We start from the raw sequence: 27,023 nt of genomic DNA, 5'->3' as shown, positions 1-27,023 counted from the left end.
TAGGGAGAGGGATCGGTGCAGGGGGGGTAAGATGTAGTAGGCCTACTACATCTTACCCCCCCTGCACCGATCCCTCTCCCTATTTGCATTTCATGCTGTGAGTATGTTTGAATAAAGGAACTTTTTCAGAAGAGAAGACTGGTGAATTGCCGATTCATTCAATTCCTTCATTGCCTTTTGAAGATTTGTAAATTACTTCTACTTAAAAATCTTAATCCTTCCAGTACTTGTCAGCTGCTGTATATTACGGAGGAAGTTATTTTCTTTTTGAATTTCCTTTCTGTCTGACCACAGTGCTGACACCTCTGTCCCATGTCAGGAACTGTCCACAGCAGGAGCAAATCCCCATAGCAAAACCTATCCTGCTCTGGACAGTTCCTGACATGGACAGAGGTGTCAGTAGAGAGCATTGTGGTCAGACAGAAAATAAATCCAAAAAGAAAAGAACTTCCTGTGGAGCATAAAGCAGCTGATAAGCAGCTGATAAGTCAGGAACTGCTCTGGACAGTTCCTGACATGGACAGTGGTGTCAGTAGAGAGCATTGTGGTCAGACAGAAAATAAATCAAAAAAGAAAAGAACTTCCTGTGGAGCATAAAGCAGCTGATAAGTACTGGAAGGATTAAGATTTTTAAATAGAAGTAATTTACAAATCTGTTTAACTTTCTGACACCAGTTGATTTAAAAAAAAATATTTTCAACCAGAGTATCCCTTTAACAAAGGGAAACCCTCTTGCCATGTAGTAGTGACGAGAGTGAAAAACACTTCTAATGTCTGTGATGGACTATACCTAGTCTGCTACTGCACAGTTAAAGCAGAGACGGAGACCAAGAATACCTTACAGCTAAAGTTTTATTCTGTCCACCATATAGTGCAATGTTTTGGCAGTGTTGCCTTTGTCAACACTGCTGAAACATTGCGTTTTATGGTGGACATAGTACTGTAAAACTAAAGCTGAATGATATTCCAGTCATATTTTTTTACTTTGTATGTGTCTCTAAACTGACACAAGTTGGTTTCCATTGCCGGCTCCTCACTTTCCTCTAGTCTACTAATGACTATATTTGGCCCATTTCCTGTAAGATAAAATAGTTCGTTCAGATATGGACTAAATGTAGTAATTAGTAGATCATTACAGTGAATAGGCCTGTCACAGGTTCACCATAGTAGACCTTGGCATATCTTTCTGCTAGTATTTTTCTAGTCTGTGATTTGGAGAGAACACTTTTACAATTTTTAAAGGGGTACTCCGGTGGTCAACTTGTTTTTCCGTTTTTGACTTACACTATTTGTTTTGTTTAATTTCTATTCTTGTTGTTTAGGCTACTCTATTTCCATTCTTTGTTGTCTTTTTATCCCCCACTTTGTTTTCCCATTTTTGCTTCTATTTACTTTTTCTTGCTGTGCTGAAAACTACAAATCCCAGCATGCCACATGCCTTGCTGGTTTGGGGCGGCTCCTTTTTTTTTTTTTTCAGTTTGTTCCGCCCTTTACCCACCCTACTATTTTCCCGGGTCGTCCCCCTTATACACAGCACACTAATATAAATCAGCCCTGGTTGGGATACACTGGCATACACACAAAAGGAACTACAACTCCCAGCATGTGTCATTCAGGATACTTCAGTCTGTGGTATAACACCAGCATGCTGCCTCTGTAGTCTCCTGGGGATTGTAGTTCATCACACCTCTATAGGGCATACACCAGTGTTTCCCAATCAGGGTGCCTCCAGGTGTTGCAAAACTACTACTACCAGCATTCCCTGGTTGGGAAACACTAGCATACACACACATAACAGGGACTACAACTCCCAGCCTGTGTCATTCAGGAGTCCCCCGCCCCTCCTTTCACTCATATAAATCATCCCCAGTATGAGATTTATTCCCAAGCCCCTGCAGTCTATACATCCCCAGCCCTGCACTTTGTCATCTTCCCATTCAGGGACCACAGAGCTCATGGAGGAGATGAGGAGGAGTGTACGTCCTCTCTCTTATCTTCTCTGTCTTCTTTCTCCCGTGCAGACCTGCGTGCTCAGAAGACAGAGCAGGGGGAGGGGAGATGAGGAGCCCTGTACGTCCATCCTTTCTCCCCCTGCTCTGGCTTCTTTCTCTCATGCACACCTGCGACCTCCGGGAGGGGGAGATGGGGCGGCCTGGCTTATTTCTCTCACGCAGACCTGCGTCCTCCGGGAGGGGGAGATGAGGGGGGCGTGGCTTCTTTCTCTCATGCAGACCTGCGTCCTTCGGGAGTGAGAGATGAGGGGGTGTGGCTTATTTTTCTCTCATGCAAACCTGCGTCCTCCGGGCTCTGACTTCGCTCCCCCCAGCTCTAACTTCGGAAACCTTACATATTCATAAGCTGGGCATGAAAGAAGCCGCCCAGTCACAGAAACAAAGAACAGAGAAAAAAAAAAAGCCCTGACGCGTTGTCCACAGTCTAATCCTAACATGGCCAACACCGTGGACGACAGTAAGAGATCCAACGCCGAACTAAAGAACTTCCTGGCCCACGAACAGGTATTAAAAAAAAAAAAAAAACGTGCTACACAGACATATAACAATTGTCAATTGCAAAAAACACGAACATTAAAAGAAGATGCGATATAGCCAAAAATCTTAACCACCGGAGTACCCCTTTAAGGTAGCAGTGGCTTTTCTGCAGGGCCTCTATTCAGCTGCACAAGTTGCACACGTGATATGTCTGCCTCTGGTGATTGTCAGAATATATATAAAAGCAAAATCATCGGTAGTTGCAGTATCTTGTAATACCTTTTTTATTGGACTAACAAGATTATGTAGAGACAAGCTTTTGGGATTCCTCCCTTTATCAAGTCATAAGCATTTCTGAGCTCACATGCAGCCAATACTAGCAGAAGATGAGGTGTTAAAGCAAATCTTTCCTGAACCACCCATCTTGGCCTTCAGACAACCACCCAACTTAAAACAAAAGCTGGTCAATAGGAAACTACCCACAGACACATCAGATACAGACAATGGGACCAAACCCTGCGCCAAACCGCGCTGTAAACTCTGTCAACACATCTGCACAAATTCTGAGGCCTCCCACAACAACAAGACATACAACATCAAGGGACAATACTCCTGCACCACAGAAAATGTAGTCTACATGATACAATGCACCAAGTTTGACCTGGGATGTTACATTGGTGAGACCAGTCAGCAACTCAATAAAAGGATGAACCTCCACAGATCGTCCATCAACAACCATAGAGAAAAGGACTATTGCACCCCAGTTGGACACCATTTAACCCAAACAGGTCACTCCCTACAGGACCTCAGAATCAAGATCCTGAACGGAAACTTCAAGAACACCCTGGAAAGAAAGACATTTGAAGCCAAAATGATAGTTCTTTATGACTCCAAGAACAGAGGACTTAATGTGGATTTAAGCTTCTTATCCCATTATCCAAATTTCCTATAACCTTTGCTAAACTGTCTTCCCTCTCCCTGCTCTAACACCATCACACCCCTGCTCCCCCTGTCTGTCTTATCTTCAGTCTATGGCTCTGTAGTAAAATTGTCTGTCCAGCGTAACCACCATTCTCACCTCTACTCTCCAGCCCCCCCCCCCCCCCCTCATCCCTATCTGTATCTATCGTCCTATAACTATACAATTTATGGCCCAACTTAATGTCTATTCTCCACATATGTTGTCTTAACCCCTGCATATTTTGTGAGATAGAACCTGTGTTTTCTCCTTGTGAGCTCAGAAATGCTTATGACTTTATAAAGGGAGGAATACCGAAAGCTTGTCTCTACATAATCTTGTCCAATAAAAAAGGTATTACAAGATACTGCAACTACCAATGATTTTGCTTTTTGCATCACTGAACTAATACGGCTACTCCTAACTAATCTATATATATATATATATATATATATATATATATATATAATCACTTCAGGGTTTTTCTATTTAACTGTGATTTACATTTTTTGTTAGAAAGAAGATATGGAAGCTATTCCTGGATATTTGTCCCTGCACCAGAGTGGTGAAAACTTAACATTAAAGTGGACACCAAACCAGTTGTTAAATGGAACACTAGGAGACTCAGAGCTTGAAAAGAGGTAATGTCTCATCTGATCTATATGGTGCTCCTTTGGAAGTGCAGTGCAGTGGCACCTCAGGGTGATTTCTAAGCTCCAATTCCACTGGAAAATGGCACAAAAATCTCTCACGCCACCTTTTTGATAAAAGCAAAATGGCAATGAGCTTTATATTACTATCTTTACAAAATCCTCCTTCTACATAAACAAATAATTCATTGCTCAATGTAATGCAGAACATTACATTCAGCAGACAAATACATGAATCTATTATAATAATAATAAATATCCTTTATTAATATAGTGCACACAGATTCTGCAGCGCTCTACACTCAAATTGATCTATTATTAAATAATTTAAGAATCTGCAGCGAGCCCTCAAATCTGAAACAGAAAATGAAAACTATGGAAGTCTGGAAAAGTATTGTACTGTACTAAATAGAGAATGTTCACTATTCTGCAGTAATCTCCCTCTAGTGGTTATGAGGACTGATATAAAGGGTGGCAGGTAGTCACCAGTGAATTAAGCAATGCATTATGTTACTATTCAGTAAAAGAAATCAAGTTATGCCAGCATCTTTTTACAGCTTAGATCTCTCTTTCCTAGACCTCTGTGTTTGGATTCTCACCAGTGAAATTGATCCTCTAAGCCACAGTCAATTTCATACCGGCAAGGCTGGAGTATGGAATTTAAGAAATCTCTCAATTCCTCACCCCAATTCAACACAAGGAATTAGAATCTTTTCCATTGGATTCTAAGTTTTTGATACCCAGAATAGTAGTCTTTTAGTGGCAGGAGCACCTTGCTTGGTCTGTGCTCTTCTGCTGCCGTTGGTTGTTTCCATTGGGTGCACAGGAGTATCTGATGGGAAGAGAATACTTCCTCAGACATTAAAGAGGTTTTCCATATCTTTTTGGGCTATGCCATCACTTTATGGATGGTGTGAGTCTAACTTCTGCAACCCGTACTGATCTTCATAATAAAGAGACTGGAAAAGCCATTTTAGCATTGAATCTCTCCCTACATGTTATTTCTCTGCAGGGCAGTGCCCCAGCCTCTTTTTACTCAGGGAACTACAGCAAGGTTCTATTCAAATGGATGGATCAGATAAAATGTAGAAAGGAAGCTCTCTATGCATGTGACAGACACTGTCCCATAGACTTACATTGGGAGTCTGTGTCGGTCACATGGCACAGAGCTAGGATGGAACAGACTTGGCATGCACTTCTTACAGCTTGCTGTAGTGATAGGTCAGTGTCTGAACATCGAAAACATGTGAAAACATTTTTAAAGTGACAGAATAACAGTGACAGTGTAATTATAGACTCTTTTATTTTCAGTATCACATTTTTTGGTAACTTTTAGGTAAAATGTGCATCAACTGATTTGTTCCAATGTCAAGAGTATCAATTAAATTGGTGATATTGGTGTATTTGGTGACCAGATATTTCTGTGTATAAACATCCTTGGCCTCCAAATGATAAATAAGGGATAAAGCTAAATCCCAGATCCTGAGTGAATGGCTCATGCACATGTTACCTGTACAAAACCATGAAATATTTGCCACCCTCCAGTACCTCTGTATGTTTCTAGGGAGAATATGTCAGGAGTATATCACCATGTGGAGACACCATGTGACATTACAGTGTTTGCCACTGTATGTACTCCAAGAATATGGAGCAGAAGAATAGCAGCCGAGCTCCAGGTGCTGTGCTGGTCTTTTAGAGACAAACACTTAATTTCCAATCAATGCTGCAGAGAGAAAAAAATTAACTTGACATTTTCCTTTTGTAAATTGGGTTAGGGAACCCTTTTAGCTGAAGGCACTGAGGGCAGAACACTCCTAATTTAATGACTTTGTTCTTTTAATATCCTGATTAATTGCCACCACAAGATCATTTATACAGATTGACTTTTGATTGTTTTCCACTTCTGAACAACTTGTGAATGCAATTTAGGCCAGGACATAATTTAGCATGCGGACATATTGGGGATTTTTATCAAAATCTTTGAAAATGAAAAGTTGATCAGTTGCTCATAACAACCAATCAGATCGCTTCTTTTATTTTTCAGAGGCCTTATTAAAAATTAACGAAGAAATTTGATTGGTTGCTATGGGCAACTGGTCGATTTTCCTCTGCACAGGTTTTCATAAGTCTTCCCCAAAGGTCACAAATCTGTCTACACCTCAAGGTGTTGTTATACTAATTTGCTGCAAACAAAGGATCATTAAAAGGGGTACTTTGCCCATAGACATCTTATCCCCTAGCTTATCTGCTGCTAAATGTTCGTTTAGAGCGTCGGGTGCAGCGCCGGAGGCTCGTGACATCATGGTCACGCCCTGCTCGTGATGTCACAGCCAGGCCCCCTCAATTTATTCGCAGCGAATCGCTATAAAAAATTTATATTTATGGCCTACAGAGAGCCTCACTTTGCCTTGCTGTAACACGCATAGGGAGTGTGCAGTGTTAGTGAAATAATACTGGTATTCAATATGACATGCAGGTTAGAGTTATTAGAATCGCTGTCGCAGAGTGGCACAATGACAGAGCCTGGAGGTGGCATCAGTATTAGGAGACCATATAGGGGCTGAATGACATGGTGTGGAGGTGGCGGCAGCATGAGAGACCATATAGTGCCTGAATTACACAGCGTGGAGGTGGCAACAGCCTGACGAGACCATAGGGCCTCACAATTGAAAAGATTAAATATATTTTTTAACATTTAAATTGAAGATTTCAAATAGATGAGCCTAAAAAGTTGTATTTAATGTGCCAGCAGCATGAGGAGACCACATGGTGGCACAGTGACACTGCCTGGAGGTGGCAGCAGCATGAGGAGACCATAATCTGGCAGAATGACACAGCCTGGAGTTGACGGCCGCAAGAGTAGACCATATAGCGGCTGAATGACACAGCCTAGAGGTGGCGGAAGCATGATTAGACCATATGGTGGCAGAAAGAGACAGCTTAGAGGTGGCATCAGCATGAGGAGAACATATGGTGGCAGTATGAGAAAGCCTGGAGCTTGCATCAGCATGAGGAGAGCATATGGTGACAGAATGAGACAGCCTGGAGGTGGCATCAGTATGAGGAGAACATATGGTGGCAGAATGAGACAGCCTGGAGCTGGCATCAGGAGAGCATATGGTGGCAGAATGAGACAGCCTGGAGGTGGCATCAGCAGCATCAGGAGTCCTGAAAGTGGGGCGGTGGGTGGCAATACCAGAACCCGGTGACGAAGGTGGGTGAAAAAAAGAGAACTTGGCATTAGATGTGTGGCATCAGGTGGGGGGCAGGATCAGAATAGTAGCTGAGGCAGGTAGGCAGAAGAAAACGGTCTCTTTTGTAAAAGTGTTAGTGTGCACAAGTAAGTATTACTTAACTTAACTTATAATAATATTCTTAGGATAAAATATATGTACCCAAAAATTTTATTTTTATTTAGCAAAAGGAAAGGTGTGCAAAAAACACCATGTGCCACCTACACCACCAAGTACTGATGTGATGCAAAGACCTCTGGAAGAGAACAACGTATGTTCCATTGTAACCAGTGGGGGTAAAAACTTCCCCTGTAAGGCCCTACTCTCGCACTATTAATTCCCTTCTTGGTAAGTGTTGCTCACCTTAAAAAGGGAGACCCCACACAGGAACCTCTCCATATTTCCACCTACAAACACTGCCATTTCCCAGGGTTTTTAGGTGGAAATAGGGAGAGGTTCCTGTGTGGAGCCCCCTTTTCAAGACGAGTAACACTTTCCTCAAAAAGGTGAAAGGGAACAAAGTATGGTCCATTGTAGCAGTAACTAGGCCCTTAGGACTATAACAGGAACAAAATGGTACACCACGTAGATGTACGTATGTGGTATGCACTTATGAGGGGAGTACAATACACTCCACTACACTTAAAACAGTATTTGCCTACAACACCAGCAGGTGTGTACTTTTGGCTGGCCTTGCACAGTAGCTAGGCCCATAAGACTTTAACAGGAACAAAATGGTATACCACGTAGATGTAGGTACGTGGTATGCACTTATGAGGAGAGTACAATGCGCTCCACTACACTAAAACAGTATTTGTCTACAACACCAGCAGGTGTGTACTTTTGGCTGGCCTTTCACAGTAACTAGGCCCTTAAGACTTTAACAGGAACAAAATGGTACACCACGTAGATGTATGTACGTGGTATGCACTTATGAGGGCAGCACAATACGCTCCACTATGCTTAACCTCTTAAGGACCAAGGGCGTACAGGTACGCCCTTGGTCCTGCTCTCCTGATATAACACGGGGTTACACAGTAACCCCGCGTCATATCGCGGCGGGCCCGGCGTCATAGTGAAGCCGGGACCCGCCTCTAATAGCGCGCAGCGCCGATCGCGGCGCCGCGCGCTATTAACCCTTTAGCCGCGGCTAAAAGTGAAACCGAAAGTGGCCGGCTAGCTCAGTTGGGCTGTTCGGGATAGCCGCGGCTAATCACGGCATCCCGAACAGCTGACAGGACAGCGGGAGGGCCCCTACCTGCCTCCTCGCTGTCCGATCGCCGAATGACTGCTCAGTGCCTGAGATCCAGGCCTGAGCAGTCATGCGGCAGAATCGTTGATCACTGGTTTCTTATGAGAAACCAGTGATCAGCATAGAAGATCAGTGTGTGCAGTGTTATAGGTCCCTATGGGACCTATAACACTGCAAAAAAAAAGTGAATAAAGATCATTTAACTCCTCCCCTATTAAAAGTTTGAATCACCCCCCTTTTCCAATAAAAAAAAAAAAACACAGTATAAATAAAAATAAACATATGTGGTATCACGGCGTGCGGAAATGTCCGAATTATAAAAATATATCATTAATTAAACCGCTCGGTCAATGGCGTGCGCGCAAAAAAATTCCAAAGTCCAAAATTGTGCATTTTTGGTCACTTTTTATATCATTTAAAAATGAATAAAAATAAGTCCTATCAATGCAAAAATGGTACCGTTAAAAACTTCAGATCACGGCGCAAAAAATTAGCCCTCATACCAGTTACAAGTTATAGGGGTCAGAAGATGACAATTTTAAACGTATTAATTTTCCTGCATGTAGTTATGATTTTTTCCAGAAGTCCGACAAAATCAAACCTATATAAGTAGGGTATCATTTTAATTGTATGGACCTACAGAATAAAGATAAGGTGTCATTTTTACCGAAAAATGTACTACGTAGAAACGGAAGCCCCCAAAAGTTAAAAAACTGTGTTTTTTTTTCAGTTTTGTCACACAATGATTTTTTTTCCGTTTCACCGTAGATTTTTGGGCAAAATGACTGACGTCATTACAAAGTAGAATTGGTGGCGCAAAAAATAAGCCATCATATGGATTTTTAGGTGCAAAATTGAAAGAGTTATGATTTTTTAAAGGCAAGGAGCAAAAAACGAAAATGCAAAAATGGAAAAAACCCCGGTCTTTAAGGGGTTAAAACAGTATTTGTCTACAGCACCAGCAGGTGTGTACTTTTGACTGGCCTTTCACAGTAACTAGACCCTTCGGACTATAACAGGAACAAAATGGTACACCACTTAGATGTACGTACGTGGTATGCACTTATGAGGGGAGTACAATACACTCCACTACACTTAAAACAGTATTTGTTTACAATACCAGCAGGTGTGTACTTTTGGCTGACCTTTCACAGTAACTAGGCCCTATAGACTTTGACAGGAACAAAATCGTACACGTCCTACGCAACCTGTATTAGGCACTAATAGCAGGTGATTTTAGCTTTTAGTGCTCTGCTTACCCTAACTGGCTGGCTACTATTAACTTTTCAGTTGTTGTACACACCAGTGCTGCAGAACATAGTCTCTGTCACGATGCCGGCTGGCAGGTAGTGGACCCTCTGTGCCAGAGAGGGATTGGCGTGGACCGTGCTAGTGGACCGGTTCTAAGCCACTACTGGTTTTCACCAGAGCCCGCCGCAAAGCGGGATGGTCTTGCTGCGGCGGTAGTGACCAGGTCGTATCCACTAGCAACGGCTCACCTCTCTGGCTGCTGAAGATAGGCGCGGTACAAGGGAGTAGGCAGAAGCAAGGTCGGACGTAGCAGAAGGTCGGGGCAGGCAGCAAGGATCGTAGTCAGGGGCAACGGCAGAAGGTCTGGAAACACAGGCAAGGAACACACAAGGAACGCTTTCACTGGCACTAAGGCAACAAGATCCGGCAAGGGAGTGCAAGGGAAGTGAGGTAATATAGGGAAGTGCACAGGTGAAAACCCTAATTGGAACCACTGCGCCAATCAGCGGCGCAGTGGCCCTTTAAATCGCAGAGACCCGGCGCGCGCGCGCCCTAGGGAGCGGGGCCGCGCGCGCCGGGACAGAACAGACGGGGAGCGAGTCAGGTAGGGGAGCCGGGGTGCGCATCGCGAGCGGGCGCTACCCGCATCGCGAATCGCATCCCGGCTGGCAGCAGGATCGCAGCGCCCCGGGTCAGAGGACGTGACCGGAGCGCTGCAGCGGAGGGAGTGAAGCGAGCGCTCCGGGGAGGAGCGGGGACCCGGAGCGCTCGGCGTAACAGTACCCCCCCCCTTGGGTCTCCCCCTCTTCTTGGAGCCTGAGAACCTGAGGAGCAGACTTTTGTCAAGGATGTTGTCCTCAGGTTCCCAGGATCTCTCTTCAGGACCACAACCCTCCCAGTCTACTAAAAAAAAATTTTTCCCTCTGACCTTTTTGGCAGCCAAAATTTCCTTGACCGAGAAGACGTCCGAGGAGCCGGAAACAGGAGTGGGAGGAACAGATTTGGGAGAAAAACGGTTGAGGATGAGTGGTTTGAGAAGAGAGACGTGAAAGGCATTAGGGATACGAAGAGAAGGAGGAAGAAGAAGTTTATAAGAGACAGGATTAATTTGACACAAAATTTTGAAAGGACCAAGATAGCGTGGTCCCAACTTGTAGCTAGGGACACGGAAGCGGACATATTTAGCGGAGAGCCATACCTTGTCTCCAGGGGAAGAAACGGGGGGAGCTCTTCTTTTCTTATCCGCGAACCTCTTCATGCGTGAAGAAGCCTGTAAGAGAGAATTTTGGGTCTCTCTCCATATAATGGAAAGGTCACGAGAAATTTCATCCACAGCGGGCAGACCAGAGGGCAAGGGGGTAGGGAGGGGGGGAAGAGGGTGACGGCCGTACACCACGAAAAATGGGGATTTGGAGGAAGATTCAGAGACCCTGAAGTTATACGAGAATTCGGCCCATGGAAGGAGATCTGCCCAGTCATCCTGGCGGGAGGAAACAAAATGTCGCAAATAATCACCCAGGATCTGGTTAATTCTTTCTACTTGTCCATTGGACTGGGGATGATATGCAGAGGAAAAATTTAATTTAATCTTGAGTTGTTTACAGAGAGCTCTCCAGAATTTAGACACGAATTGGACCCCTCTATCCGAGACAATCTGCGTAGGCAACCCGTGAAGACGAAAAATGTGTACAAAAAATTGTTTAGCCAACTGAGGCGCAGAAGGAAGACCAGGAAGAGGGATGAAATGTGCCATTTTGGAGAATCGATCAACGACCACCCAAATAACGGTGTTGCCACGGGAAGGGGGTAAATCAGTAATAAAATCCATACCAATCAGAGACCAAGGCTGTTCGGGGACAGGCAGAGGATGAAGAAAACCAGCGGGCTTCTGGCGAGGAGTCTTATCCCGGGCACAGATAGTGCAGGCTCGCACAAAGTCCCCAACATCCGTCTCCAGGGTCGGCCACCAATAGAAGCGGGAGATGAGTTGCACAGATTTCTTGATGCCCGCATGACCTGCGAGATGGGAGGAGTGACCCCATTTGAGGATTCCGAGGCGTTGGCGTGGAGAAACAAAGGTCTTTCCTGGAGGAGTCTGCCTGATGGAGGCAGGAGAAGTGGAGATCAGGCAGTCAGGTGGAATGATGTGTTGCGGAGGGAGATCAACTTCTGAGGCATCCGAGGAACGAGAGAGAGCATCGGCCCTAATGTTCTTATCGGCAGGACGAAAGTGAATCTCAAAATTAAATCGGGCAAAGAACAGAGACCACCGGGCCTGGCGAGGATTCAGCCGTTGGGCCGACTGGAGGTAGGAGAGGTTCTTGTGGTCGGTGTAGATAATAACAGGAAATCTTGATCCCTCCAGCAGATGCCTCCATTCCTCAAGTGCTAATTTAATGGCTAGAAGCTCTCGATCCCCGATGGAGTAGTTCCTCTCCGCTGGAGAGAAGGTCCTAGAGAAAAAACCACAAGTGACAGCATGCCCGGAAGAATTTTTTTGTAGAAGAACAGCTCCAGCTCCTACTGAGGAGGCATCAACCTCCAATAGGAAGGGTTTGGAAGGGTCAGGTCTGGAGAGCACGGGAGCCGAAGAAAAGGCAGACTTGAGTCGTTTAAAGGAGTCTTCTGCTTGAGGAGGCCAGGACTTGGGATCAGCATTTTTTTTGGTTAAAGCCACGAAAGGAGCCACAATGGTAGAAAAATGTGGAATAAATTGCCTGTAATAATTGGCGAACCCCAAAAAGCGTTGGATAGCACGGAGTCCGGAGGGGCGTGGCCAATTTAAGACGGCAGAGAGTTTGTCTGGATCCATCTGTAGTCCCTGGCCAGAGACCAAATATCCTAGAAAAGGAAGAGATTGGCATTCAAACAGACATTTCTCAATTTTGGCATAGAGTTGGTTGTCACGAAGTCTCTGAAGAACCATACGGACATGCTGGCGGTGTTCTTCTAGATTGGCAGAAAAAATTAGGATATCGTCCAGATATACCACAACACAGGAGTATAACAGATCACGAAAAATTTCATTGACAAAGTCTTGGAAGACGGCAGGGGCATTGCACAGTCCAAAGGGCATGACCAGATACTCAAAGTGTCCATCTCTGGTGTTAAATGCCGTTTTCCACTCGTCCCCCTCTCTGATGCGGATGAGGTTATAGGCGCCTCTTAAGTCCAATTTAGTGAAGATGTGGGCACCTTGGAGGCGATCAAAGAGTTCAGAGATGAGGGGTAAGGGGTAGCGGTTCTTAACCGTGATTTTATTAAGACCGCGGTAGTCAATGCAAGGACGTAGGGAGCCATCTTTTTTGGACACAAAGAAAAATCCGGCTCCGGCAGGAGAGGAGGATTTACGGATAAAGCCCTTTTTTAGATTCTCCTGGACGTATTCGGACATGGCAAGAGTCTCTGGGGCAGAGAGAGGATAAATTCTGCCCCGGGGTGGAGTAGTACCCGGGAGGAGGTCGATAGGGCAATCATAAGGCCTGTGAGGAGGTAGAGTCTCAGCTTGTTTTTTGCAGAAAACATCCGCGAAGTCCATATAGGCCTTAGGGAGACCGGTTACTGGAGGAACCACAGAGTTACGGCAAGGGTTACTGGGAACCGGTTTTAGACAGTTCTTGGAACAAGAGGACCCCCAACTCTTGATCTCCCCAGTGGACCAATCCAGGGTTGGGGAATGAAGTTGAAGCCAGGGAAGTCCAAGGAGAATCTCCGAGGTGCAATTGGGGAGGACCAAAAGTTCAATCCTCTCATGATGAGATCCGATGCTCATAAGAAGGGGCTCCGTGCGGAAACGTATGGTACAGTCCAATCTTTCATTATTTACACAATTGATGTAGAGGGGTCTGGCGAGACTGGTCACTGGGATGTTGAACCTGTTGACGAGAGAGGCCAAAATAAAATTTCCTGCAGATCCAGAGTCCAAGAAGGCCACTGTAGAGAAGGAGAAGGCAGAGGCAGACATCCGCACAGGCACAGTAAGACGTGGAGAAGCAGAGTAGACATCAAGGACTGTCTCACCTTTGTGCGGAGTCAGCGTACGTCTTTCCAGGCGGGGAGGACGGATAGGACAATCCCTCAGGAAGTGTTCGGTACTAGCACAGTACAGGCAGAGGTTCTCCATACGGCGTCGTGTCCTCTCTTGAGGTGTCAGGCGAGACCGGTCGACCTGCATAGCCTCCACGGCGGGAGGCACAGGAACAGATTGCAGGGGACCAGAGGAGAGAGGAGCCGAGGAGACGAAACGCCTCGTGCGAACAGAGTCCATATCTTGGCGGAGTTCCTGACGCCTTTCAGAAAAACGCATGTCAATGCGAGTGGCTAGGTGAATAAGTTCATGTAGATTAGCAGGAATTTCTCGTGCGGCCAGAACATCTTTAATGTTGCTGGATAGGCCTTTTTTGAAGGTCGCGCAGAGGGCCTCATTATTCCAGGACAATTCTGAAGCAAGTGTACGGAATTGTACGGCATACTCGCCAACGGAAGAATTACCCTGGACCAGGTTCAACAGGGCAGTCTCAGCAGAAGAGGCTCGGGCAGGTTCCTCAAAGACACTTCGGATTTCCGAGAAGAAGGAGTGTACAGAGGCAGTGACGGGGTCATTGCGGTCCCAGAGCGGTGTGGCCCATGACAGGGCTTTTCCGGACAGAAGACTGACTACGAAAGCCACCTTAGACCTTTCAGTGGGAAACAGGTCCGACATCATCTCCAGATGCAGGGAACATTGGGAAAGAAAGCCACGGCAAAACTTAGAGTCCCCATCAAATTTATCCGGCAAGGATAAGCGTATCCCAGGAGCGGCCACTCGCTGCGGAGGAGGTGCAGGAGCTGGCGGAGGAGATGACTGCTGAAGCTGTGGTAGCAACTGTTGTAGCATAACGGTCAGTTGAGACAGCTGTTGGCCTTGTTGCGCTATCTGTTGTGACTGCTGGGCGACCACCGTGGTGAGGTCAGCGACAACTGGCAGAGGAACTTCAGCGGGATCCATGGCCGGATCTACTGTCACGATGCCGGCTGGCAGGTAGTGGACCCTCTGTGCCAGAGAGGGATTGGCGTGGACCGTGCTAGTGGACCGGTTCTAAGCCACTACTGGTTTTCACCAGAGCCCGCCGCAAAGCGGGATGGTCTTGCTGCGGCGGTAGTGACCAGGTCGTATCCACTAGCAACGGCTCACCTCTCTGGCTGCTGAAGATAGGCGCGGTACAAGGGAGTAGGCAGAAGCAAGGTCGGACGTAGCAGAAGGTCGGGGCAGGCAGCAAGGATCGTAGTCAGGGGCAACGGCAGAAGGTCTGGAAACACAGGCAAGGAACACACAAGGAACGCTTTCACTGGCACTAAGGCAACAAGATCCGGCAAGGGAGTGCAAGGGAAGTGAGGTAATATAGGGAAGTGCACAGGTGAAAACCCTAATTGGAACCACTGCGCCAATCAGCGGCGCAGTGGCCCTTTAAATCGCAGAGACCCGGCGCGCGCGCGCCCTAGGGAGCGGGGCCGCGCGCGCCGGGACAGAACAGACGGGGAGCGAGTCAGGTAGGGGAGCCGGGGTGCGCATCGCGAGCGGGCGCTACCCGCATCGCGAATCGCATCCCGGCTGGCAGCAGGATCGCAGCGCCCCGGGTCAGAGGACGTGACCGGAGCGCTGCAGCGGAGGGAGTGAAGCGAGCGCTCCGGGGAGGAGCGGGGACCCGGAGCGCTCGGCGTAACAGTCTCTGTGTAGTACACCCAAAATTGCACTTTCTCTCTCAATCTCTTTCCCTTCCCTATCAGTGCTTCTAGGCTGGATTTGGGCTTGAGGGGAATCGCTGCTGTAAAAATGCTTTTCTGTGCAATACACACTGCACTCTGTCCCTCTCTCTCTCTCACTGCAATAAAACACTGATGTGACTGGCCGCAAGATGGCTGCCAATTATATAGGGCTGTGACATCACAGGGGTGGTTGGCTGCTGATAGGCTGCATGTTACATGTGATTCAGGGTCATCCCGCCTACCCGTCTTGCCCCATGCCCTGACATGTGGAGCTGCCATCTTAGATGCCCTGGAGCCTGGACCGCACTAAATAGAGTTTAATGAAGCGCTTTGTATGATCAAATCGCGGTGATATTCGGATTCGTTGCAAAGCTAATTTTTCCTGAAATTCGTAACGAATTTGGATTCGTCAGATTTGATTCCCTCATCCTTATTGACAATATATTGGACTATAATGAAAGAAAACTGTTCATTCCAAAACCTTAAACATTCCTTAATATGTAGCAAATTATATGATATGCTGTTCCGGGCGCCAGGCAGGTAATTTTTTTCATGTATTTAGCCCTGCTTCGGGAAAGCAGGACCAACTGACTTCCCCCTCTGATTTTATTATGTGGCTGCGTTTAGGGTGTATGGAGCGGGCTCTTTACTTGAGCCCGCTCCATACCAGGCGGCCCCTAGCTGATTCCTGTAGCTAATAGCCGGCATGTGGTGATCGAAGCGGGGTCAAAGCTGACAGTGGCGTCTAAATGTACCTTTTAACGATCCCTGGTGATCTAGTGGGGTGCATTGCCCCCCTGCAGTGCAGTCGCGGCGGGGGGGGGGGGGGGATCCACTGTGAAGGTAGGTGGAGGCATACCTCTTCATCCATGGCTGCCCTGTGGATCTGCATTTTATTGAGCCTGCCAGGAGCAGGCTTAATCAAATGAGCACAGATCACACAAATCAATGGAGTTCACTAGAACTGCATTGATCTTTATGATTAATCTAATGATTCCTTCTTAAAGTCCCCTAAGGGACTTATAAGGTGTAAAAAAGTTTAATAAAAGTTTAAAAAACACAACCCGTTGTATATTAAAAGATCACATCACCCTCTTTTCCCATTTTCCATATAAAAAATGTAAACATTATTATGTAAACATAATAAAAATAATCATATTTGCTACTGCTGTATATTTGTACGAACTATTAAAATATAACATTATATATCCCATACCGTCAATGGCGTTAACGGAAAAAAAATACCAAACCACAGAATCATTTTTTTTTATAACATCTTATCCCTGAAAAATTTAGTAAAAATCGATCAAAAAGTACCAATACAAACAGCAGATTATGGTGCAAAAAAAACTGCCCTCATACAGCCCAGTATACAGAAAAATACAAATGTTATGGGAAAAAAAAAAATATATATATATATTTTTTTTTTCTTTTCTTTTTAAACGTTTAGAATTTTTTTTAGATCAATAAAACATGATTAAAATGAAAAAATTTGTTTTTCTGTAATTAGGCTAACCTAAAGTAGCAAAATTACATTTTGCCCAAGTTTGACCAGGTGGATGGTGTAAAGAAGAAAACCTCCAGAATAGCATTTTTATTTTTTTGTTTCTGACCATAAGTTACGGAGGTAAAAGCGAAAGTGCAAAAAAAAAAATAATAATAATAATAAAGACCTTATTTGCATACTATTTTGGTTGAAGTGATTAGCGCTGTTGCCTTGCAGCGCTGGGGTCCTGGGTTCAAATCTCACCATGGATAACATCTGCAAAAAGTTTGTATGTTCTCTCTGTGTTTGTGTGTCCTCCGGTTTCATCCCACACTTCAAAACATACTGATAGGTTTAGATTGTGAGCCCCAATGGGGACAGGGACCAATTTGAGTGTACAGTGCTGCATAGTCTGTGTTTGCTATATAAACAAAGAGTTATTATTATTATTAATAATAATTAATTATTGTTTGTACCAGGTCAAGTGGTTTTTCATGAGAGACAAGTGCTCGTTTTAGTCCCTTGAACAAGTAGTTTTTATTTTATTTATTTTTTCCACACTGCTGATATTATATGAACATGTATATGTATTTATTTACCAGCTTTAACATATTTCTATTCTTTACTTCTTCTTGCAGTGTATTCTGGGACTATGCCTTGATAGTGCCAATAAGTCAAATAGTCTGTATCCATTGTCACCAGCAGCGTAAGTATAAGCATTTCACAGTGGTGTCATCACATGTGACTTGCCAAAGTTACTTTTACCTGTATCATCTTAAGCCCTAGCTATTTATAGTCAAAAATAATATTTTGTGAAAAGAAAAGAATGTCAGTTTGATTAGGGCTGTTGTATAACTCTGCAGCGAATCATATATAGACTCACTTATATTACTGCATCCCTTGTCTCTTAGGATTGATATTTTGTAATATATTTAGCAGCGATCTACTTGTGGAAGCAACATGAAGATGAACAAAGAGGGTGTACCTGGGTGGGAAGGGAGGGGGTGTGAGCTGACAGGAGGAATCTGATAGGTGATTATATAATCCTGTAGTTCACCAGAAGTGAGTAACATAGGACAGAGGGACCTCTTGTGTACACATTAGTGCATAATTTATTTTCTGGTGGTCAGACTGTGGCTCACAAATGAAATTTATGGTTGCAGGTGAGCTGGAATTAAACAGATACCTTTGCAGGAATAATGGGTGTGAGTGTGCATTACCTTGGCAAAAACCCTAAAGTGCTTCTTTAAAGGGAGTTTCCGACAATGATACCTTATTTTATCTGTCTAATTACTTAACATATTTTGGTATCTTTCTGCTGTCTTTCATGCTTTCCTTCTGCTTTTGATGCACATTGTCTACTCTCAGCCCAAGATCCTGTCTGGTATACATCCTGTAATGGGCTTCCAGTTCCTCGGTAAAGGAAACTGTAGCCAGGAACTCTGTCTCCCTTCCGTTGAAAGAGGTTATTGTCAAGCAAGCATAGTGGAAGGGAGATAGAGTTGGCTGAACTCTGGGCTAGAGTGTCCTGTACACAGGAACAGGAAGTATATTACATGATGTACACCTGACAGGTCATAGGGCTGAAGACAATAGAGCAGGCAGTTTTCATCAAAAGTAAAATGCAAGCATAAACAACAACAGAAAAGTAGTAAAATAGCAATATTTACCAGTATATGTTGATTTATTAGAGAGTTGAAAATATGTTTCATTGTTGAAAACCCGTTCAAGCTTCATATATAGCCTATTAAATTTTTACAATGTTTGCTTTACACTCTTTATTTATTGGTTTTCAACATGTTTTATATGCAGCAGAGAGTAAAGGGGTCCTTGTTCTGGTCAGCCAGGATGGTATTCAGAGACCTCCACTCCACTTTCCTCCTGGTGGTCATCTTCTTGCTTTCCTCTCCTGTCTTGAAAATGGTCTTCTACCGAGAGGACAGTTAGAGCCTCCACTATGGTCCCAGAGGGGTAAGGTAGGTTTCGGACATTTACATTCTTTTTTTTCTCCTCTTTTTCTTCTTTTTTTTTTTCATACTCTTTGGTCTAACAGTATTTACTCTGATATGAAAGACTACATGATTGCTACTAACTGTCAGGAACTGGACCGGTATGCGGGTAGGATAAGGGTAGTGGATCCTCCGTGTCAGTGTGGCGATGGCGTGGGCCGCACCAGGGGACCAGTTCTAAGAAGTTACTGGTTTTCACCAGAGCCCGCCGCAAGGCGGGATGGACTTGCTGCATCGGTAACTCCCAGGTCGTATCCCCTGATAGCGACTCGACCTCACTGACAGCTGAGATAGGCATGGTACACAAGGACAAGGTGAAGGCAAGGTCGAACGTAGCAAGAGGTCAAGGCAGGCGGCAAAGGTTCGTAGTCAGGGGCAATGGCAAAGGGTCTGGATACACAGGCTAGGGATACACACAAAACGCTTTCTCAGGGCACTAGGGCAACAAGATCCGGCAAGGACAGGAAGGGGGAGTGGGTTTTTATGAGTAGGGAGTGATTACACTTTATTGGGCCAGGCACCAATTAGTGGTGCACTGGCCCTTTAAATTTCAGAGAGCCGGCGCGCGCGCCCTAGAGAGTGGGGCCGCGTGTGCCGGGACGGGGCAGGTTAAGGGATTGGGATGCGACCCGCGGGCAGGCGCGTCCCTCCACGCGGATCGCATCCCCGCCGGTGATACAGGGGGTCTGACCGGGGCGCTGCACGCAGGAGAACGCCGCGAGCGCTCCGGGGAGGAACAGGGACCCGGAGCGCTCGGCGTAACACTAACCTTGGAAACCAGCAACCTGGTTTTGAACCAGAATTCATAAAAATAATTTCAGGACTGTCCCTGTAAATTGCATGATTTGCATCAATTATGCTGAAAGTTTTGTCCCCCATAGCAGTAACAACATCTGGATCGGGCTGTTACTAAGCCTTTAATCCTGGTAACATCATCAGTACCTGAATGGCTCAGACAGTCCTCTAATTCTCACTTATGAAAGAGTTAAGATTTTACTGACTTTCTATATCAATATAAATTTAAGACCAAATAGCCAAATGGATGTTACCAATTGGGGTCAGGCCCCTATACTGTCTAAGACTGTCCAATCAATGCTCACAGACTGTGTAGAACCACATTATTTACTCAAACATTTCTAGTGAAAGTAACAGAGGAACATCACAACCCAGAGCTTAGGCATCACATTACAGGCAATACAAGCCTATGGAGGGGGAAGGAGGGAGATGGGAGGGGTAAGTGCATTGTGAACACAGCAGCACAGCACAGATGTGCTCTGGGGAAGTTAAGAAAAATAAAAATGCCCCAAAGCCTTGTGATTTTGCCAGCTTTTGTGGCCCCAGTTGTCTCCTTAATATTCTTTTTCCTTGCTTGTAGCCCAGACTGCAACTCCCAGGAGTCAGTGCGGCTCTGTGTAATGGCTGCCAGCCAATTGCTTTTACTATCTGTGTGCATGCTGTGTTGTTGTAAATAAAGTCAGCAGCACACACTGTACATGTGTTTTCTTTCAAACTATCCTTCTCCCCAGCAATAAATCATTCTATGCTCTGAATGGCAGCAGTCAATGATTAGATCTACAGCAGGAAAAGAGCAGCGTTGTGTGCTTAGTTGGGACTGAGAAACTTCACAAGAGACACTGGACTTCTCTGCTGGCAAGATCCTCACACAGTGAGGGGAGGTGTGGCTGTGAAGCCAGACCCCTAGACAAACATCATGTGGTGTATGTCTTCCAGGAGGGTGGGGGCTAGTCTCAGTGAAGGCTTTGCACAAAGGCAAGGTGGATCTGATAATGATGTCTTTCTCTCACTCCCTGCATGTAAGTGACAGCTGAAAGAGGGAAACTGCTCTATATAGCTAATGAATGATATTTAGACATATAAAAAGGTTGGTGAGAGGGAAAGGATGGGCTATGGGTTTAGTTCCCTAGAGTACCCCTTTAAGATTTTATGGATAGGCAGATTTTATTTTTTATATCTTGAAGAGTATTGCAGTATCTTTTTGAAATGGATTGTTTTGACTACATTTCTAGGGCAAAGTATTTCCAAAACTAAGGAAAAGAAATAGCTCGAACAAGTCAGTAGACTTTGATGACAACGTAGTTGAAGAACTTTCCACAGATTATGTCTTTAGAATCATATATGCTGGACACCGGCTTGATAATAGTAAGTGAACCTGCAGAAATCTCTTACTGTAAGTAAACACCCGCAAATGTATTGTTCTGTGTTGTGTAATGCTGTTCTTGAGAGCTCATCATATAACTTTAGAATATCCTGTGAATTAATATAAGGTAATATGAGTTATTTATCATAACAAATATAAATAATAGGTGAAATCAGAGATTTTTTTAATTACTTTTCCTGTACAATAAATAATTTAGTCATATCTGCCTATATCTGCAATATACCAAACTCTAATTGATTCCATATCCAAGTGTAATCTCCTAGCAGCCTCATAATCCAGTGCAGACAAGTTTTCAATAACATTAATGCAATACAGCAAGTCTTCCCACTATGCATCTAAGGATTTTTCCCTTACATTCCTAGTAAAGAAGTTCCAGAAATAATCTCAGACAGTAATGACCATGCCATCTTTCACCACAATGTACATTTACTGGCAATACAAAGCTAAACCATTCATATTAATGGGTGTAAAATACACAGCATAGATGTAAAGAAGTCTAGTATGCATATGTTTATATTAACACGGCTTGGGCCATTTCCTAGGATACATGCTTTTATCACTGCACAGAAGGATCAATCAGGTTAACCCTTAAGAATACAGCCCATTTGGCCCTTGAGGACACAGCCAGTTTTCATTTTTCCCTTTTTGTTTTTCCTCCTCTTTTATTTTTCAAACCACAGGGCCATATGAGGGCTTGGGTTTTTGCAGGACCAGTTTTACTTTGCAATTACGCCTTTCATTTTACCATAAAATGTACAGTAAGCAAAAAAAAAAAAATATTGGAAAAAAGCTATATTGCAACTTTTAGGGTATTTGTTTTTATCCAGTGCACTTAACAGTAAAACTGCCTTGCTATCTTTCTTCTGTGGTCAAAATGATTAAAAGAATACCCAAATCTACATGGTTTTTCTATTACTGTCCTACTTTTTTTGACAAAATAAATATGCTTAATATCTTCCTATTCTGACCCCTATATATATCTTTTTAAGTACAGGGCTTATGAGGGCTCTTTTTTTTTTTTTTGCTCCGTGATCTGTTCTTTTTTAATGTTACGATTTTTGTGTTGATGGGACCTTTTGAGCACTTTTTATTTATTTTTCTCTGACATATCATGTGACCCAATATCAGTATATTTTTACATTTAAGTTGTTCACCGTGCTGGAATAGATTGCTATGTACTGCTCAGTGCTGTATAATAACATAGATCTAATTAGTACTATCGGCGATCTTCCTGTACAGCCTGCCTAGGCAGACAGTACAAGAAGGCTAGAGATCCTCTTTGCTGGAAAATGGTAAGAGACTTATTTGAACTGATGAGCCCCCCAAACCCATCAGCATCTGGCATTTTCCCTATAGATGCCATGATCTGAATTAGTCAAGGCATCTAAAGGATTAATTAGCACGGTCATTCATGTCTGCCATTAGTGGTGAGTTCCTGTCTGTAGATCTTCCACTCACATTATAGCCGTGCTGTAAATGTAAAGCACATAGTACCGGCCTGCAGTGCTGGACATTTATGGTGCGTGACCCCTAGGGATTACTAGAGAAGTATAGTTTTTTTGTGTCATGCTTAGTATAGAAGACAAATAGTTAAATTAAATCACTGTATGTCAGTATAGCTGTTTTCTTCTGTCTTCTTTTCTTTGCCTGATTTAATGAGAACCCAAAAGCCATCCTTTTCAATTCATTTTATCATTCCTCTAATATTTCTCTACGAAATGTATGACTGAATTGACAACTGGGTGTTACCAGTTGACAGCGTGTCCAAGGCTAGCCACACATATTAATTGGCTAGTTTCACCAACAACTACTTTATTTATCCTGATTGTTCCATAAACATGCTAAAGACACATGTTCTGTATAGACAGTTAAAGGAATTCCACTGCCAGACACCTCTGGAAGTGGCTTATCTTCATGATAACAACAAAATCAGGTGTGTTGAAATCCAATTGTTCTTAACTCTGATTATACCATCCAACACTTCCTCCAAGTGCAACTTCTCCCAACCGTCCAGGAACAATGTGGTGATGAGCAATGCTTTTTACAGCAGGATGAAGCATCATGTCATAAGGCAAAAGTAATAACTAAGTGAATAAAACATTGAAATTTTGGGTTCATGACCAGAAAAAGAAAATTGTGATTAACTCCATGCACAGAATAGGCAAGAATGAGTAGCCATCAGTTAGGATTTGGCACAGAATATCCAGCATGCCAGAGCGAACTGCAGAAGTCTTGAAAAATAAGAAGGGAAAATGCTGTAAATATCGAGTCTCTGCATAACCCTAATAAAATGAAAATATATATACTTTGAATAATAAAAAATAAATACCCATACACTTTGCCTTTATGTAAACAGATGTAGCGTGTGCCAACATGGCAGAGCACTACTCTGTTTCTGTGGAGCACAACATTGTTAACTAGCTATTGTGCCGTCATGATAATGTTGGTGTGTGCAGCACATCTACCTGTTGTAGTACTATTTATATAAAGCAGCACAAATCCTCACAATTTCTAGGTCATGATGTCATTTTTCTTTTTCTTTGTGCCTGTTGCTTCACTACTGGGAAATAGAGTCATAGAGGCTGAGCTGAGCTGCAGCACTTAGTCTTGTACACCAATCATGCAGAGTAGGGAGGGGTAGAGGAGGGAGGAGGAGTGCCTGCTGCATCTCAGTGCTGCCTCTATGACTCCTAAGCTTGTAAGAAAAAACATATTTTTTTAACACAAATCAAGGATGGATCATTTGTTTTATATCATATATCTGAACACGTTTGCGGCTTTGAGCATGATATAAAGCAGACAGATTCCCTTAAATAGAGATCAACAGATATACAGTAATAACCATAGTCGGATATATATGTAATGAGAAAATCTTTTCATTTTCTCTGCTTCTGGATGCTGGCTGGCCTGGCTTGTTGCCATCTTATAATATTATTTGGTCTCAAAGGAGGGAAGAGACCTTGGCGAGAAAGGAAAGTTCTGTATTCCAAGGCAGGAGTCTTCAGGTCAACATTAAATGAGATTAACTGGAAGTTTGTAGTGGTGATATAATGTAACATGTCATGTAGCCATGGCTATTAACCCTGTCTTCAACAGTGTACTCCTTATAGGTTGTTAGTATATACAAACAGAATAGAACTTAGAAATAAGTATGTTAGAGTGTCTGGAAAGCAAGCCTCCCATCATATTCAGCCTCTTTATTTTATATATTATATAAAGTTAGATTCCTAAAAAGTTTGATTCTTGTAAAAATGGATGTTTATAATACATTTTAGCTTAAAGGAAAACGGTTATCCTGTTCACCTACACTAAATCCAATACACTGGGTTATAGTGTGGATAAACAGGAGACCAAAGAGGGATCACTGACTACAATACATACCTTTTAGTCTGGAGATATGTCTCTCTGAAGATCCGCTTCTATACAACCTAAATTGTGTGCTGGAGGCGCGCCGCGCCTGCTTAATTTGAATATTCATTGTCGTTGGTCACGTGAGCGCTTGCGGCTACCGAGTGCTCACATGACCAGTGACAATGAATATTCAAAGTGAGCAGGTGGGGCCCGCCTCCAGCGCACAATTCACAGAAGATAGAAGCTGATCTTCAGAGGGACATATCTCTGGACTGAAGGTAGGTATTGTAGTCAGTGACCCCTCATCGGTCTTATGTTTACCCACACTATAACCTAGTGTATTGGGTTTAGTGTGGGAGAACAGGATGACCATTTCCTTTAAATGGGATCTTCATGCACAGAATTTATTGGGCTATACTGTTTTCATTGAAAGGTGTTTTTAGAGAGATCCACTTGGTGTTAGTGTATGGAAAAGATTGTGTTTTATTTATAACTTTGTATAATAAAACAGGCCACATACTATATAAGAACAGCTGGAACTGTAAATTTAGGATTAGTTTACCAGATAGATTCTTTAAAGAATACCCATGCTGCAGAAAATGTAGTCCAATCTGCAGGCATCACGTTTTAGAGCAAAATGCAGGCAGATATATTTTTGCAGGAAAAGATTCAGTAGAACTAGTCATTTACTTATTTAATCCCCTACCAGCGTGGCTCTGTGCACTGAGGACTAGCAGGGCTCTGTGTACTGAGGACAAGCTAAGGTTTTGTGCACTGACGACAAGCAGGTCTCTGTACACTGAGGACAAGCAGGGCTCTGTACATTGAGGACAAGCAGGGCTCTGTACACTGAGGACAAGCAGGTCTCTGTACACTGAGGACAAGCAGGGCTCTGTACACTGAGGACAAGCAGGGCTCTGTACACTGAGGACAAGCAGGGCTCTGTACACTGAGGACAAGCAGGGCTCTGTACACTGAGGACAAGCAGGGCTCTGTACACTGAGGACAAGCAGGGCTCTTTACACTGAGGACAAGCAGGGCTCTGTACACTGAGGACAAGCAGGGCTCTGTACACTGAGGACAAGCAGGGCTCTGTACACTGAGGACAAGCAGGGCTCTGTACACTGAGGACAAGCAGGGCTCTGTACACTGAGGACAAGCAGGGCTCTTTACACTGAGGACAAGCAGGGCTCTGTACACTGAGGACAAGCAGGGCTCTGTACACTGAGGACAAGCAGGGCTCTGTACACGGAGGACAAGCAGGGCTCTGTACACTGAGGACAAGCAGGGCTCTGTACACAGAGGGCAAGCAGGGCTCTGTACACTGAGGAAAAGCAGGGCTCTGTGCACTGAGGACAAGCAGGGCTCTGCACTGAGGACAAGCAGGTCTCTGTGCACTGAGGACAAGCAGGTCTCTGTGCACTGAGGACAAGCAGGGCTCTGTACACTGAGGACAAACAGGGCTCTGTGCACTGAGGACAAGCAGCGCTCTGTGCACTGAGGACAAGCAGGGCTCTGTACACTGAGGACAAGCAGGGGTCTGTACACTGAGGACAAGCAGGGCTCTGTACACTGGGGACAAGCAGGACTCTGCAGTGAGGACAAACAGGGCTCTACACTGAGGACAAGCAGGGCTCTGTACACTGATGACAAACATGGCTCTTTACAATGAGGACAAGCAGGGTTCTGTACACTGAGGAGAAGCAGGGCTCTGTACACTGAGGACAAACAGGGCTCTGTACACTGAGGACAAGCAGGGTTCTGTACACTGGGGACAAGCAGGGCTCTGTACACTGGGGACAAGCAGGGTTCTGTACACTGAGGACAAGCAGGGCTCTGTACACTGAGGACAAGCAGGGCTCTGTACACTGAGGACAAGCAGGGGTCTGTACACTGAGGACAAGCAGGGCTCTGTACACTGGGGACAAGGAGGACTCTGTGCAGTGAGGACAAGCAGGGCTCTGTACACTGAGGACAAGCAGGGCTCTGTGCAGTGACGCTCTGTGACATGCCCCCAGCTCACACAGTAGGTTGATTGATAATCCAGGAGCCTGCACAGAGCCCTGCTTGTCCTGCTCACACTTCCTGTATTTTGTCCAAGATGAGACACTCGAACAGTAGCCGCAGAACATTTTTTCACCCAAAAATATACACATTTTAACCAATGTATATTACAAATATACATATGATGTTATTATCTACATTATATAAAATGTTTTTGCAAATTACATTGCCTATTTAAGGATTTGTAGCCACCCAAATTAAGGTAATCTAATATACCCAATATACTTCTCCATTGGTCTATCCCCAAAGTTAAAGCAAACACACTACTAATAAAGTCTAATATTCCTCTTTAGTAAGATTTCAACTCGCTGCACCCCCAAAACATGTGCATGAGATGGATATACTCTAAATGGTTT

The 27,023-nt window shown here is 44.3% G+C and overlaps 1 protein-coding gene across 6 annotated transcripts in view; it reads left to right on the top strand.

The window, feature by feature from the left end:
* Positions 1–27,023, top strand: part of SGSM2 (small G protein signaling modulator 2) — a 469,837-nt gene that overhangs the window by 384,772 nt on the left and 58,042 nt on the right. For 3 of the 6 annotated variants that reach the window (XM_056558465.1, XM_056558464.1, XM_056558468.1), the window contains exons 8-11: positions 3,964–4,088; positions 17,703–17,770; positions 18,880–19,040; positions 21,101–21,233. In XM_056558465.1, the coding sequence (XP_056414440.1) occupies positions 3,964–4,088; positions 17,703–17,770; positions 18,880–19,040; positions 21,101–21,233 (487 nt within the window). Of the gene's footprint in view, positions 1–3,963; positions 4,089–17,702; positions 17,771–18,876; positions 19,041–21,100; positions 21,234–27,023 lie in introns of all 6 variants that reach the window. The other 3 variants (XM_056558463.1, XM_056558462.1, XM_056558466.1) reach the window with 1 other exon arrangement.

This window comes from Hyla sarda, chromosome 2 (assembly GCF_029499605.1).
Source record: "Hyla sarda isolate aHylSar1 chromosome 2, aHylSar1.hap1, whole genome shotgun sequence".
NCBI classification, from domain to species: Eukaryota; Metazoa; Chordata; class Amphibia; order Anura; family Hylidae; genus Hyla; species Hyla sarda.
Note: the sequence above shows the minus strand (reverse complement) of the source record. Positions and strands in the feature narration are given on the sequence as shown.